This window comes from Tachyglossus aculeatus, chromosome X3 (assembly GCF_015852505.1).
Source record: "Tachyglossus aculeatus isolate mTacAcu1 chromosome X3, mTacAcu1.pri, whole genome shotgun sequence".
Lineage (NCBI taxonomy): Eukaryota > Metazoa > Chordata > Mammalia > Monotremata > Tachyglossidae > Tachyglossus > Tachyglossus aculeatus.
This window is the reverse complement of record NC_052099.1, coordinates 14,104,836-14,121,255: the sequence shown is the minus strand read 5'-3', so window position 1 is coordinate 14,121,255 and position 16,420 is coordinate 14,104,836. Positions and strand designations below refer to the sequence as shown.

The 16,420-nt window shown below is 47.8% G+C and overlaps 1 protein-coding gene across 4 annotated transcripts in view; it reads right to left on the bottom strand.

The window, feature by feature from the left end:
• Window positions 1-9,914: 9,914 nt before the first annotated feature.
• The window catches only part of ECPAS (Ecm29 proteasome adaptor and scaffold), a 134,197-nt gene continuing 127,691 nt past the window's right edge, over window positions 9,915-16,420 (bottom strand). For 3 of the 4 annotated variants that reach the window (XM_038770203.1, XM_038770204.1, XM_038770206.1), the window contains 4 exons: window positions 15,803-15,908; window positions 15,535-15,623; window positions 13,842-13,913; window positions 9,915-10,227 (listed from right to left, as the gene is read on the bottom strand). In XM_038770203.1, coding sequence (XP_038626131.1) covers window positions 10,088-10,227; window positions 13,842-13,913; window positions 15,535-15,623; window positions 15,803-15,908 — 407 coding nt within the window. In that variant the 3' untranslated portion in view covers window positions 9,915-10,087. The remainder of the gene's footprint in view (window positions 10,228-13,841; window positions 13,914-15,534; window positions 15,624-15,802; window positions 15,909-16,420) is intronic. The other variant, XM_038770205.1, reaches the window with a different exon arrangement.

The following is a 16,420-nucleotide window of genomic DNA, read 5'->3' as shown; positions in this document are numbered from 1 at the left end:
AAAGAGGCCGGGCTTTGGAGTCCGAGGTCGTGGGTTCAAATCCCGGCTCCGCCCATTAGCCGTGTGACTTTGGGCAAGTCACTTCTCTGGGCCTCAGTTTCCTCATCCGGAAAATGGGGATGAAGACTGGGAGCCCCACCGTGGGACAACCTGATCATCTGGTAACCTCCCCAGCGCTTAGAACAGTGCTCTGCACATAGTAAGCGCTTAATAAATGCCATTATTATTATTATTGACGGTGAACGGCATCCGTCCGGTGGTTACTCCGGGTCGAACGCCGCTCTCGGCGTGAGATCACTCATTCATTCATTCATTCATTCAGCCGTATTTATTGAGCGCTTACCGTGTGCGGAGCACTGGACTAAGCGCTTGGGAAGGCCACGTCGGCAACATCGAGAGGCGGTCCCTACCCGCCGGCGGGCTCACGGTCTACAGGGAAGCAGCAGCGTGGCTCAGTGGCAAGAGCCCGGGCTTTGGAGCCCGAGGTCGTGGGTTCGAATCCCAGCTCCACCACGTCTGCTGTGTGACCTTGGGCAAGTCACTTCACTTCTCGGCGCCTCAGTTCCCTCATCTGTATAATGGGGATTAAGACTGTGAGCCCCCCGCGGGACAACCCGATCACCTTGTAACCTCCCCAGTGCTTAGAACAGTGCTTTTTTGCACATAGTAAGCGCTTAACAAATGCCATTATTATTATTATTAGAAGGGGAGACGGACAACAGAACAAAACAGATAAACCAAGTTCATTCATTCATTAAATAATTGTATTTATTGAGCGCTTACTGTGTGCAGAGCACTGTACTAAGCGCCTGGCAACATAGACAGTCCCTACCCGCCAGCGGGCTCACGGTTTAGAAGGGGGAGACGGACGACGGAACAAAACATATAAACCAAATTCATTCATTCATTCGATTGTACTTATTGAGCACTTACTGTGTGCAGAGCACTGTACTAAGCGCCTGGCAAAATAGTGAGACGGTCCCTACTCGACAGTGGGCTCACGGTCTAGAAGGGGGAGACGGACAACAGAACAGAACATATAAACCAAATTCATTCATTCAATCGTATTTATTGAGCGCTTACTGTGTGCAGAGCACTGTACTAAGCGCCTGGCAACATAGAGAGCTGGTCCCTACCCGCCAGCGGGCTCACGGGCTAGAAGGGGGAGACGGACGACGGAACAAAACATATAAACCAAATTCATTCATTCATTCGATTGTACTTATTGAGCACTTACTGTGTGTGGAGCACTGTACTAAGCGCCTGGCAACATAGAGAGACAATCCCTACTCGACAGCGGGCTCACGGGCTAGAAGGGGGGAGATGGACGACAAAACAAAACATATAAACCAAATTCATTCATTCATTCACTCAATTGTATTTATTGAGCGCTTACTGTGTGCAGAGCACTGTACTAAGCGCCTGGCAACATAGAGAGACGGTCCCTACCCGCCAGCGGGCTCACGGGCTAGAAGGGGGAGACGGACAACAGAACAGAACATATAAACCAAATTCATTCATTCATTCAATCGTATTTATTGAGCGCTTACTGTGTGCAGAGCACTGTACTAAGCGCCTGGCAACATAGAGAGACAGTCCCTACCCGCCAGCGGGCTCACGGTCTAGAAGGGGGAGACGGACGACGGAACAAAACATATAAACCAAATTCATTCATTCATTCGATTGTACTTATTGAGCACTTAACTGTGTGCGGAGCACTGTACTACCAAATTCATTCATTCATTCACTCAATCGTATTTATTGAGCGCTTACTGTGTGCAGAGCACTGTACTAAGCGCCTGGCAACATAGAGAGACGGTCCCTACCCGCCAGCGGGCTCACGGGCTAGAAGGGGGAGACGGACAACAGAACAGAACATATAAACCAAATTCATTCATTCATTCAATCGTATTTATTGAGCGCTTACTGTGTGCAGAGCACTGTACTAAGCGCCTGGCAACATAGAGAGCCGGTCCCTACCCGCCAGCGGGCTCACGGGCTAGAAGGGGGAGACGGACGACGGAACAAAACATATAAACCAAATTCATTCATTCATTCGATTGTACTTATTGAGCACTTACTGTGTGCGGAGCACTGTACTAAGCGCCTGGCAACATAGAGAGCCGGTCCCTACTCGACAGCGGGCTCACGGGCTAGAAGGGGGGAGATGGACGACAAAACAAAACATATAAACCAAATTCATTCATTCATTCACTCAATTGTATTTATTGAGCGCTTACTGTGTGCAGAGCACTGTACTAAGCGCCTGGCAACATAGTGAGACAGTCCCTACTTGACAGTGGGCTCACAGTCTAGAAGGGGAAGACAGATGACAGAACAAAACATATTATTAACCAAATTCATTCATTCATTCATTCAATCGTATTTATTGAGCGCTTACTGTGTGCAGAGCACTGTACTAAGCGCCTGGCAACAAAGTGAGACGGTCCCTACCCGCCAGCGGGCTCACGGTCTAGAAGGGGGAGACGGACAACAGAACAGAACATATAAACCAAATTCATTCATTCATTCATTCAATCGTATTTATTGAGCACTTACTGTGTGCGGAGCACTGTACTAAGCGCCTGGCAACATAGAGAGACAGTCCCTACTTGACAGTGGGCTCACGGGCTAGAAGGGGGGAGATGGACGACAAAACAAAACATATAAACCAAATTCATTCATTCATTCAATCGTATTTATTGAGCGCTTACTGTGTGCAGAGCACTGTACTAAGCGCCTGGCAAAATAGTGAGACGGTCCCTACCCGCCAGAGGGCTCACGGGCTAGAAGGGGGAGATGGACGACAGAACAAAACATATTATTAACCAAATTCATTCATTCATTCATTCATTCAATCAATCAATCAATCGTATTTATTGAGCGCTTACTGTGTGCAGAGCACTGTACTAAGCGCCTGGCAACATAGTGAGACGGTCCCTACCCGCCAGAGGGCTCACGGGCTAGAAGGGGGAGATGGACGACAGAACAAAACATATTATTAACCAAATTCATTCATTCATTCATTCAATCAATCAATCAATGGTATTTATTGAGCACTTACTGTGTGCAGAGCACTGTACTAAGCGCCTGGCAACATAGTGAGACGGTCCCTACCTGCCAGCAGGCTCATGGGCTAGAAGGGGGAGACGGACGACAGAACAAAACATATTAACCAAATTCATTCATTCATTCATTCAATCGTATTTATTGAGCGCTTACTGTGTGCAGAGCGCTGTACTAAGCGCCTGGCAACATAGACGGTCCCTACCCGACAGCAGGCCTACGGTCTAGACGATCAGCGGGTCGGACACAGTCCCGGCCCCACCGGGGGCTCCCGGTCTTCACCCCCGTCTTCCGGACGAGGAAACCGAGGCACGGAGGGACGGAGTGACTCGGTGGAGCCGGGATGAGAACCCAGGCCGGGGCTCCTTCCCCTGGGCCGCAGTGGGGAAGAGCCCGGGCTTGGGAGCCGGAGGTCACGGGTTCGAATCCCGCTTCGCTTCTCTGGGCCTCAGTTCCCTCATCTGGAAAATGGGGATGAAGCCCGGGAGCCCCCCCCCCTTGGGACCACCCGATCGCCTCGTAACCTCCCCGGCGCTTGGCACCTAGGAAGTGCTTAATACATTCATTCATTCAGTCGTATTTATTGAGCGCTTACTGTGTGCTGAGCACTGTACTAAGCGCTTGGGAAGTACATGCCATTATTACTATTATTATAGAGAAATCGAAAGGAAGGGGGAGGGAAGAGGACTAAAAGCAGGGGCGGATCCTTTTTGCCGGCTGATCATCATCAATCGTATTTATTGAGCACTTACTATGTGCAGAGCACTGTACTAAGCGCTTGGGAAGTACAAATTGGCAACATATAGAGACGGTCCCCAAAATCAGAGGAAGCCGAGGGGCCCGGGAAGCCGGCTAGGTGGGAGAATTCCAGGGAAAATGGGAATAGGAAGTTAGAAAACCAGCGCTTTGGGGACTTTAGTTGGACGCTGCTACTGCTACTAATCCCGGCTCCGCCCCTTGTCAGCTGTGTGACCTTGGGCAAGTCGCTTCACCTCTCTGGGCCTCAGTTCCCTCATCTGGAAAATGGGAATACTATCAATCAATCAATCGTATTTATTGAGCGCTTACTGTGTGCAGAGCACTGTACTAAGCGCTTGGGAAGTCCAAGTTGGCAACATATAGAGCCGGTCCCTACCCAACAACGGGCTCACAGTCTAGAAGGGGGAGACAGACAACAAAACATATGAACAAAATAAAATAAATAGAATAAATATGTGCAAGTAAAATAGAGTAATAAATATGTACAAACATATACACATAGAATACTACTACTAATAATAATAATGATGGCATTTATTAAGCGCTTACTATGTGCAAAGCACTGTTCTAAGCGCTGAGGTTAAGATAAGTTGTCCCACGGGGGGCTCCCAGACTTCATCCCCATTTTCCAGACGAGGGAACTGAGGCCCAGAGAAGTGAAGCGACTGGCCCCAAGTCGCCCAGCTGACAATTGGTGGAGCAGAGATTCGAACCCATGACCTCGGACTCCAAAGCCCGGGCTCTTTCCACTGGGCCGCGCCGCTTCTACACTGAGCCACCCTTCAGCTGTGTGACCTTGGGCAAGTCACTTCACTTCCCTCATCTGAAAAATGGGGATAATAATAATGATGGCACTCATTAAGCGCTCACTACGTGCTAAGCACTGTTCTAAGCGCTGGGGAGGATCCAAGGTGATCCGGCCGTCCCACCTAATCCCCATTTTCCAGATGAGGTCACCGAGGCCCAGAGAAGGGAAGCGACTTGCCCCAAGTCGCCCAGCTGACAATTGGCGGAGCCGGGATTCGAACCCACGACCTCGGACCCCAAAGCCCGGGCTCTTTCCACTGGGCCACCCGTCAGCTGTGTGACCTTGGGCAAGTCACTTCACCTCCCTGGGCCTCAGTTCCCGCATCTGGAAAATGGGGATGATGACCGGGAGCCCCCCCGGGGACAAGCTGGTGACCTTGTAGCTGCCCCAGTGCTTGGCACATAGTAAGCACTTAAATACCAACATTATTATTATTATTATTATTATTATTATCATTATTATCATTATTATCATTATTGTTATTCTTATTAGTAAGCGCTTTCCAGGGAAAAATAGGCTGGGGGGGCAAGAGGAGGGTGGTGAAATCCCTGGATAATAACCATGATATTTGTTCATTCATTCATTCAATCGTATCTATTGAGCGCTGACTGTGTGCAGAGCGCTGTACTAAGCGTCTGGGAAGGACAAGTTAAGCGCTTACTATGTGCTAAGCCCTGGATCTCCATACATGGTCCCTAAATCCCCTCGAAGTCTCGAAGACTTGGCGGAAAGGTAGTTTTTGAAATTCAGGCAGTTGTATATATTAATAATAATAATAATAATAATAATAATGGTATTTGTTAAGTGCTTAATAATAATAATATAATAATAATGGCATTTGTTAAGTGCTTAATAATAATAATAATAATAATAATAATGGCATTTATTAAGCGCTTACTATGTGCAAAGCCCTGTTCTAAGCGCTGGGTATCACACGATCAGGTTGCCCCACGTGGGGCTCACGGTCAATCCCCATTATACAGATGAGGTAACTGAGGCTCAGAGAAGTGAAGTGACTTGCCCAAGGTCACACAGCAGGCATGTGGAGGAGCCGGGATTCGAACCCATGACCCCTGACTCCAAAGCCCGGGCTCTTTCCACTGAGCCCCGCTGCTTCTCTACTATGTGCCGAGCACTGTGCTAAGCGCTGGGGGGGGATACGAGGCGATCAGGTGGTCCCACGGGGGGCTCCCGGTCTTCATCCCCATTTTCCAGATGAGGGAACTGAGGCCCAAAGAATAATAATAATAATAATGGCATTCGTTAAGCGCTTACTATGTGCCAAGCACTGTTCTAAGCGCTGGGGAGGTTACAGGGTGATGAGGTGGTCCCACGGGGGCTCACGGGCTTCATCCCCATTTTATAACGATAATAATAATAATGATGACATTTATTAGGCGCTTACTATGTGCCAAGCACTGTTCTAAGCACCGGGGAGGTTACAAGGTGATCGGGTGGTCCCACGGGCTTCATCCCCATTTTACAATGATAATAATAATAATAATAATGACATTTATTAGGCGCTTACTATGTGCCAAGCACTGTCCTAAGCGCTGGGGGGGATACAAGGTGATCGGGCGGTCCCACGGGGGGCTCACGGGCTTCATCCCCATTTTATAATGATGATAATAATGGCATTTATTAAGCGCTTACTACGTGCCAAGCACTCTTATTATACGGATGAGGTCACTGAGGCCCAGAGAAGTGAAGCGACTTGCCCAAAGTCACCCAGCTGACAAGGGGCGGAGCCGGGATTTGAACCCGTGACCTGCGGGTTTATCGAGCGCTTACTGTGTGCAGAGCACCCTACTAAGCGCTTGGGTTTATTATTCTCTGGGCCTCAGTGACCTCATCCGGAAAATGGGGATGAAGCCGGTGAGCCCCCCCGTGGGACCACCCGATCACCTTGTATCCCCCCCAGCGCTTAGAACAGTGCTTGGCACATAGTAAGCACTCAACAAACGCCATCATCATCATCATCATTATCATTCGGCTACTCACCCATTACTTCCTAGCCGCAGCGGCGTGCTCTAACGGCTCGGGAGTCCGAGGTCGCGGGTTCTAATCCCAGCTCCGCCACTTGTCAGCTGCGTGATCTTGGGCAAGTCACACAACTCCTGGGGGCCTCAGTTCCCTCATCTGAAAAATGGGGATGAAGACGGGGAGCCCCACGTGGGACAACCCGATTACCTCGTATCCGGAACGGTGCTCGGTCATCATTACTATTGTTATTATCATTATCATTATTATTATTATTATTATCACGGCCCATAGCCCACGCTTAACAGATCCCACCATCATCATTATTATTGTTATTATCACGGCCCATAGCCCGCGCTTAACAGATCCCGTCATCATCATCATCATCATTATTATTATTACGGCCCATAGTCCGCGCTTAGCAGATCCCGTCATTGTCATCATCATTATTATTACTATTATTATTATTATTACGGCCCACAGTCCGTGCTTAACAGATCCCGTCATCATCATTATTATTATTATTACGGCCCACAGTCCGCACTTAACAGATCCCATCATCATCATCATCATCATTATTATTATTATTACGGCCCATAGCCCGCACTTAACAGATCCCATCATCATCATCATCATCATTATTATTATTATCATTATTATTACGGCCCATAGCCCGTGCTTAACGGATCCCGTCATCATCATCATTATTATTATTACGGCCCATAGCCTGTGCTTAACGGATCCCGTCATCATCATCACCATTATTATTATTACGGTCCACAGTCCGCGCTTAGCAGATCCCGTCATCATCATTATTATTATTACAGCCCGTAGCCCACACTTAACAGATCCCATCATCATCATCATCATTATTATTATTACGGCCCATAGCCCGCACTGAACAGATCCCATCATCATCATCGTTATTATCATTACGGCCCATAACCCGCGCTTAACAGAGCCCGTCACCATCATCATCATCATTATTATTATTATTATTACGGCCCATAGTCCGCCCTTAACAGATCCCATTATCATCATTATTATTATTACGGCCCATAATCTGCCTTTAACAGATCCCATTATCATCATTATTATTATTACGGCCCATAGTCCGCCCTTAACAGCTCCCGTCATCATCATCATCATCACCATTATTATTATGGCCCATAATCTGCCTTTAACAGATCCCATTATCATCATCATTATTATTATTACGGCCCATAGTCCGCCCTTAACAGCTCCCGTCATCATCATCATCATTATTATTATTACGGCCCATAGTCCGTGCTTAACAGATCCCGTCATCATCATCATCATCATCATTATTATTATTATTACAGCCCACGGTCCGCGTTTAACAGATCCTATCATCATCATCATCATCATTATTATTATTACGGGCCATAGTCTGCGCTTAACAGATCCCGTCATCATCATCATTATTATTATTATTACGGCCCATAGTCCGCCCTTAACAGATCCCGTCATCATCATCATTATTACTATTATTACGGCCCATAGCCCGCACTGAACAGATCCCATCATCATCATCGTTATTATCATTACGGCCCATAGCCCGCGCTTAACAGAGCCCGTCACCATCATCATCATCATTATTATTATTATTATTACGGCCCATAGTCCGCCCTTAACAGATCCCATTATCATCATTATTATTATTACGGCCCATAATCTGCCTTTAACAGATCCCATTATCATCATTATTATTATTACGGCCCATAGTCCGCCCTTAACAGCTCCCGTCATCATCATCATCATCATCATTACTATTACGGCCCATAATCTGCCTTTAACAGATTCCATTATCATCATCATTATTATTACGGCCCATAGTCCGCCCTTAACAGCTCCCGTCATCATCATCATCATTATTATTATTACGGCCCATAGCCCGCGCTTAACAGATCCCGTCATCATCATTATTATTATCATTATCATTACGGCCCATAGCCCGCGCTTAACAGAGCCCGTCATCATCATCATCATCATCATTATTACGGCCCATAGTCTGTGCTTAACAGATCCCGTCATCATCATCATTATTATTATTATTATTACGGCCCATAGCCCGCACTTAACAGATCCCATCATCATCATCATTATTATTATTATTACGGCCCATAGTCCGCGCTTAACAGATCCCATCATCATCATCATTATTATTATTATTACGGCCCATAGTCCGCGCTTAACAGATCCCGTCATCATCATCATCATCATTATTATTATTATCATTATTATTATTATTATTATTATTATTATTACGGCCCATAGTCCGTGTTTAACAGATCCCGTCATCATCATTATTATTATTATTACGGCCCACAGCCCGCACTTAACAGATCCCATCATCATCATCATTATTATTATTACGGCCCATAGCCCGCACTTAACAGATCCCATCATCATCATCATCATCATCATCATCATTATTATTATCATTATCATTACGGCCCATAGCCCGCGCTTAACAGAGCCCGTCATCATCATCATCATCATCATTATTATTATTATTACGGCCCATAGTCCACCCTTAACAGATCCCATTATCATCATTATTATTATTACGGCCCATAGTCCGCCCTTAACAGCTCCCGTCATCATCATCGTCATCATCATTATTATTACGGCCCATAATCTGCCTTTAACAGATCCCATTATCATCATCATTATTATTACGGCCCATAGTCCGCGCTTAACAGCTCCCGTCATCATCATCATCATTATTACAGCCCAAAGTCCGCGCTTAACAGATCCCATCATCATCATCATCATCATTATCATTATAAGCAACCCAAAGAGCAGACATCACTGCTCTGTGGGGCGAGTTCGGGGGAAAGATAAAATTGAGATTTTTTTTTGTGTGTGTGTGTGTTACATCACCCGAGGCCCGGTTTGACAATCCGGTGCAGATTTATTCGTTACCTTCCAGAGCTCCGGGTCGGTCCCGAATCACACACACAGCGAGAATTCGTTCCAACCATCTAAAGCGAGGACAGGGTTCAAAACGGGCCCGATTCGCCATCAAAATCCGGCTCCGCCCGACATCCGGCATCGAAAACCCCCCTTCGGGATAGCACGCGGAAGCCGAGCGGCTCGAAGATGTAACGTTCCCGGGATCGGAGCCGATCTTCCCTCCCCCCCGGCCCGAATCCACGGGTCACGTGTGCGGGGAAAAATGGGAACCGCGGCTACTTACGGCTATTCCTCACGAACGCGAGGCCGGCCAGCTCAGCTTCGGCCCAGGCGAAAGAAATGAAGCTGAAGGGGAACGGAATTTAAGGCAGTTTTCGTTTTATTTTGACCAAGGAAAGACGCATGCTACAGATTAATCTTCATTTTCCCCACTTGGTTTTCAGAGTACACCGCCTTTTTTTTTGTTTTGTTTTACATGGCACTTGGTTATTGGTTTCTTTTATTTTTTCCGGCCGTTTCCTCCTTCGCCCCTCTTCACTTCGGATTCTCAAGCGCTTTCTTCAACGCCGCCGCCTTCTCCCGCAGCTCGGGCCTGCTGTCCGCCTCCATGGTCGTCAGCGATCCGATGAGGAGGTTTCTGCTTTCGGGCGGCAAACATTCCCACTGTTCGGACTCTGAGGGGAGAGAAATCCCGGTCGATCAATAATTGGCCGCAAATGAGCGCTGACTGTGTGCGGAGCACTGTGCTTGGGACGAATATCATCATTCTTCCTACCACGCGCTCGGGGAGAGCACGCAACAGTCGGTCGACACGTCCGACGACGGTCCGGAGCGGGAGACGGACAGCGGTACGGATAAGCGCTCAGTACAGTGCTCCGCGCACAGGAAGCGCTCGATAAATACAACTGAATGAACGAGTGAGCGGCGGCGGGCGGCGGGATGAACAGAGGAGACGGGAGAAAAGGAAATGAAAGGTTGTCAGGGAAGGCCGCGCTTAATAAATGCCATTATTATTATTATTATTATTATTATTATTATTATTATTATTATTATTATGCGCCTTCAATAAGAGGAGCAGCGGGGCTCAGCGGAAAGAGCCCGGGCTTTGGAGTCCGAGGTCGCGGGTTCAAATCCCGGCTCCGCCAACTGTCAGCTGGGTGACTTTGGGCAAGTCGCTTCATTCATTCATTCATTCATTCAGTCGTATTTACTGAGCGCTTCCTGTGTGCAGAGCACTGGACTAAGCGCTTAAGTCGGCAACAGACGGGGAGGGTCCCTATTTGACAGCGGGCAAATATGGACAAGTAAAATAAATAGAGCACAAACAGTAATAGACAACACTTCTCTGGGCCTCAGTTCCCTCATCTGGAAAATGGGGATGAAAACTGGGAGCCCCCCCCCGTGGGACAACCTGATCACCTTGTGACCTCCCCAGCGCTTAGATCAGTGCTTTGCACGTAGTAAGCGCTTAACAAATACCATTATTATTACTATTGTAGCGGCGTGGCTCAGTGGAAAGAGCCCGGCCTTTGGAGTCCGAGGTCGGGGGTTCGAATCCCGGCTCCGCCAACTGTCAGCTGGGGGACCCTGGGCGAGTCGCTTCACTTCTCTGGGCCTCAGTTCCCTCATCTGGAAAATGGGGATTAAAGCTGGGAGTCCCCCGGGGGACCACCCGATCACCTTGGAACCTCCCCATCGCTTAGAACAGTGCTTTGCACATAGTAAGCGCTTAACAAATACCATTATTATTATTGATATTGATAAATGGCATTATTATATATATAGTTATTGGCCAATATATAACACACATCACATTATATTATAATAATATATAATATATTATAACGTATATTATATATGATGGCATATTATATTATACATGGTATGCATCATATTATATTATAACATATAATAATATACAATATATTATAACGTATATTATATATTATTATAATATATCATATATAATTATATATAATTATATTATATATAATTATTATATACTAAGTATATCATATATAATAATATATTATGCACAATATATAATATATTATATATAGTACATAATAGTATATTGTAATATATTATATTATATATATATATATATTATTATATAGAAGCATTGAGGGAGGGGTGAATTGCTGAGGGCCGAAATTGAGAACTCTACGGTGGCACCGTCCGCCCCGAGTTAAGAGTGCGAATCACGCGGCGAGGGCATCTGCTCCCCATTCCCAAGTCAGCCTGGAGGCTGGAGCCGGATTTGACGCGGTTTCCCTTTCCCGCAAGCTCCCGGGCCCGCGAACCGAGACCTCCGCGGGGGGAAGCGGAAGATGGGAGAAGCGGCAGGGCGAGAGCCCGGGCTCGGGTTCTAATCCCGCCTCGGCCCCTGCTCGGCTGGGGGACTTTTGGGGCAAGTCTCTGGGCCTCAGTTCCCGCATCCAGCGCTTAGAACGGTGCTTTGCACATAGTAGGCGCTTAACAAATACCATCATCATTATTATTATTATTATTATTATTATTATTATTATTATCGGGAAAATGGGGATTCAAGACTGTGAGCCCCACGGGGGACAACCTTGATTACCTTGTAGTCCCCCCAGTGCTTGGCACAGAGTGAGCGCTTAACGAATACTAACATTATTATTATTATTATTATTATTATCGGGAAAATGGGGATTCAAGACTGTGAGCCCCACGGGGGACAACCTTGATATCCTTGTAGCCCCCCCAGCGCTTGGCACAGAGTGAGCGCTTAATGAATACCAACATCATTATTATTATTATTATTATTATTATCAGGAAAATGGGGATTCAAGACTGTGAGCCCCACGGGGGACAACCTTGATATCCTTGTAGCCCCCGCAGCGCTTGGCACAGAGTGAGCGCTTAACAAATACCAACATTATTATTATTATTATTATTATTATTATTGTTATTATTATTATTATCGGGAAAATGGGGATTCAAGACTGTGAGCCCCATGGGGGACAACCTTGATATCCTTGTAGCCCCCGCAGCGCTTGGCACAGAGTGAGCGCTTAACGAATACCAACATTATTATTATTATTATCGGGAAAATGGGGATTCAAGACTGTGAGCCCCACAGGGGACAACCTTGATTACCTTGTAGCCCCCCCAGCGCCTGGCACAGAGTGAGCGCTTAACAAATACCAACATCATCATTATTATTATTATTATTATTATTACTATTATTACTATTATTATCGGGAAAATGGGGATTCAAGACTGCGAGCCCCACGGGGGACAACCTTGATTACCTTGTAGCCCCCCCAGTGCTTGGCACAGAGTGAGCGCTTAACGAATATTAACATTATTATTATTATTATTATTATTATCGGGAAAATGGGGATTCAAGACTGTGAGCCCCACGGGGGACAACCTTGATTACCTTGTAGCCCCCCCAGTGCTCGGCACAGAGTGAGCGCTTAACAAATACCAACATTATTATTATTATTATTATTATTATTATTATTATTAGCGGGAAAATGGGGATTCAAGACTGCGAGCCCCACGGGGGACAACCTTGATTACCTTGTAGACCCCCCAGCGCTCGGCACAGAGTGAGCGCTTAACGAATACCAACATTATTATTATTATTATCATTATCATTATTATTATTATTATTATTATCATCGGGAAAATGGGGATTCAAGACTGTGAGCCCCACGGGGGGCAACCTTGATTACCTTGTAGCCCCCCCAGCGCTTGGCACAGAGTGAGCGCTTAACAAATACCAACATTATTATTATTATTATTATTATTGGGAAAATGGGGATTCAAGACTGTGAGCCCCACGGGGGACAACCTTGATTACCTTGTAGCCCCCCCAGCGCTTGGCACAGAGTGAGCGCTTAACGAATATCAACATTATTATTATTATTATTGTTATTATTATTATCGGGAAAATGGGGATTCAAGACTGCGAGCCCCACGGGGGGCAACCTTGATTACCTTGTAGCCCCCCCAGCGCTTGGCACAGAGTGAGCGCTTAACATTATTATTATTATTATTATTATCGGGAAAATGGGGATTCAAGACTGCGAGCCCCACGGGGGACAACCTTGATTACCTTGTAGCCCCCCAAGTTCTTGGCACAGAGTGAGCGCTTAACAAATACCAACATTATTATTACTCTTGTTGTTATTATTGTTATTATTATTATTATTATTAATATCCTCAAATCGTACCCGCCCATTCTGCTTCTCCATTACCGGCTCCATCCTCGGCTACCGAGAAAGGACAAAAAAAACCCCAAAAACCCACTCACCTTTGAGTTTTTTGAGCACTAATTCTACCACGGACAAAGCTTCCGTTCTGATGGAGGTGTAGTTTTTATTCTCTGAAAGAAGGGCAGGAAAATGAACGGATTAGGTTTCCCGGGCCAAGGAGACGTCCCGAAGCGAAATCCGCTTTTCCCTCCGGCTACCGGAATCCCGGTCGGGCGGAATCCGGGGGGCCGCAAGACGAAGACGGGAGCCAACGGTAGGAACGACCGCCGCTCGCCGCGTCGGCCTCAGTTCCCTCATCCGGAAAATGGGGATGAAAACTGGGAGCCCCCCGCGGGACAACCGGATCACCTTGGAACCTCCCCAGCGCTTAGGACAGTGCTTTGCACACGGTAAGCGCTTAACAAATACCATCGTTATTACTGTTATAGCGGCGTGGCCCGGCGGAAAGAGCCCGGGCTTTGGAGTCCGAGGTCGCGGGTTCAAATCCCGGCCCCGCCACTTAGCGGGGTGACTTTGGGCCGGTCCGCTTCTCTGGGCCTCGGTTCCCTCATCTGGAAAATGGGGGTGAAGGCCGGGAACGCCCCCCCCGTGGGACAACCTGGAACCTTCCCAGCGCTTGGAACGGTGCTCTGCACATAGTAAGCGCTTAATAGACGCCATCATCATCACTATTACGTCCCGCTTAACCGGAGAGGTTCAGACACCCCGTCATCGCGACCCGCGTGACAGAGACTAGGCCTGAAATCTGCCAACAAAAATGGATCGAATCCCGGAAGGTTTTTTTTTTTCCTTCCCTGAATCCGGGCCCCGGCACAGATACGGAAAACCGCGTCGGGTTCGGCCCGGACGAGCCTCCTCCCCGGCTCCGTCCCCTCCGTTCGGTTCGAAGGCCGGGACGGGGGGCTTTATGGCCGTCCCAACTTCGGAGGACGGCACGGGGGCCGGAGAAGCGGCGGGGCGAGCCCGGGCCTCGGAGTCCGAGGTCGTGGGTTCGAATCCCGGCTCCGACTCCGGGCAAGTCGCTTCACTTCTCGGGGCCTCGCCTGGAAAATGGGGGTGGGGACCGGGAGCCCCCACCGTGGGCCCACCCGATCGCCTTGGGGCCTTCCCAGCGCTTAGAACGGTGCTTTGCACATAGTAAGCGCTTAATAAATTTATTTGTACACATCTACTCTATTTGATTTTGTTATATGTTTGGTTTTGTTCTCTGTCTCCCCCTTTTAGACCGTGAGCCCACTGTCGGGTAGGGACCGTCTCTATATGTTGCCAATTTGGACTTCCCAAGCGCTCAGTACAGTGCTCTGCACGTAGTCAGCGCTCAATAAATTTATTTGCACATATCTATTCTATTTGATTTTGTTATATGTTTGGTTTTGTTCTCTGTCTCCCCCTTTTAGACCGGGAGCCCACTGTCGGGTAGGGACCGTCTCTACATATTGCCAATTTGGACTTCCCAAGCGCTCAGTACAGTGCTCTGCACGTAGTCAGTGCTCAATAAATTTATTTGCACATATCTATTCTATTTGATTTTGTTATATGTTTGGTTTTGTTCTCTGTCTCCCCCTTTTAGACCGCGATCCCACTGTCGGGTAGGGACCGCCTCTAGATGCTGCCAATTTGGACTTCCCAAGCGCTCAGTACAGTGCTCTGCACGTAGTCAGCGCTCAATAAATACGATTGATGATGACGAATAAAGAATAATAATATTCTTTTCAGGGGCCATCGGTTTACCTAAAGAATAGGTGATGGACGAGCAAGTCTCCAACAGTATTTCAGTCAACATCGCGGGGTCCGCGTATTCCTTTTCAAAGAGCATCAATCTGTAAAAAAGGAGGAGAGAGCGATGGGAAGGCGGGAGCACCGCGAGGGTCGGGGGAGTTTCCGACCTGAAACCGGCGGGAATTTCCCCACCCAGGCTCCCCCCCCCGACCGGGAATGACGCCGCGGGATCCGCCGGAGCGTCCGGCTGCTCACGGACCGGGCGGGAAAAGCGCGTTACCCCTGGAAGTAGGCGTTCATGGACTGCAGCACGCCCAGCTGGATTTTCCACGTGCTGAGTTTCAGGCGTTCACACATCAGCTTACACAGCTCCTGATGGTAGCAGCCTGGGGGGAGCAGATGACAAGACCCGTCTCGGCCGGGGCGCTCAGTCCAGTGCTCTGCACGCAGCGGGCGCTCAATAAATACGACCGGGCGAACGACCAGGGCAGACGAAGGCACGGCACCGTTCCCGTTACTCTCCTCCCCGGATTGCACTTTCCATGCTCTGCCCACGGTAAGCGCTCAATAAAGACGACCGAACGGATGAATGTTGCCCGAATTGTACTTTCCGAGCGCTTAGTACAGTGCTCTGCCCATGGTAAACGCTTAATAAAGACAATCGAATGGATGAATGTTGCCCGAATTGTACTTTCCAAGCGCCTCGTACAGTGCTCTGCCCACGGTGAGCGCTCAATAAAGACGATCGAACGGATGAATGTTGCCCAAATTGTACTTTCCAAGCGCTTAGTACAGTGCTCTGCCCACGGTGAGCGCTCAATAAAGACGACCGAACGGATGAATGTTGCCCGGATTGTACTTTCCGAGCGCTTAGTACAGTGCTCTGCCCACGGTGAGC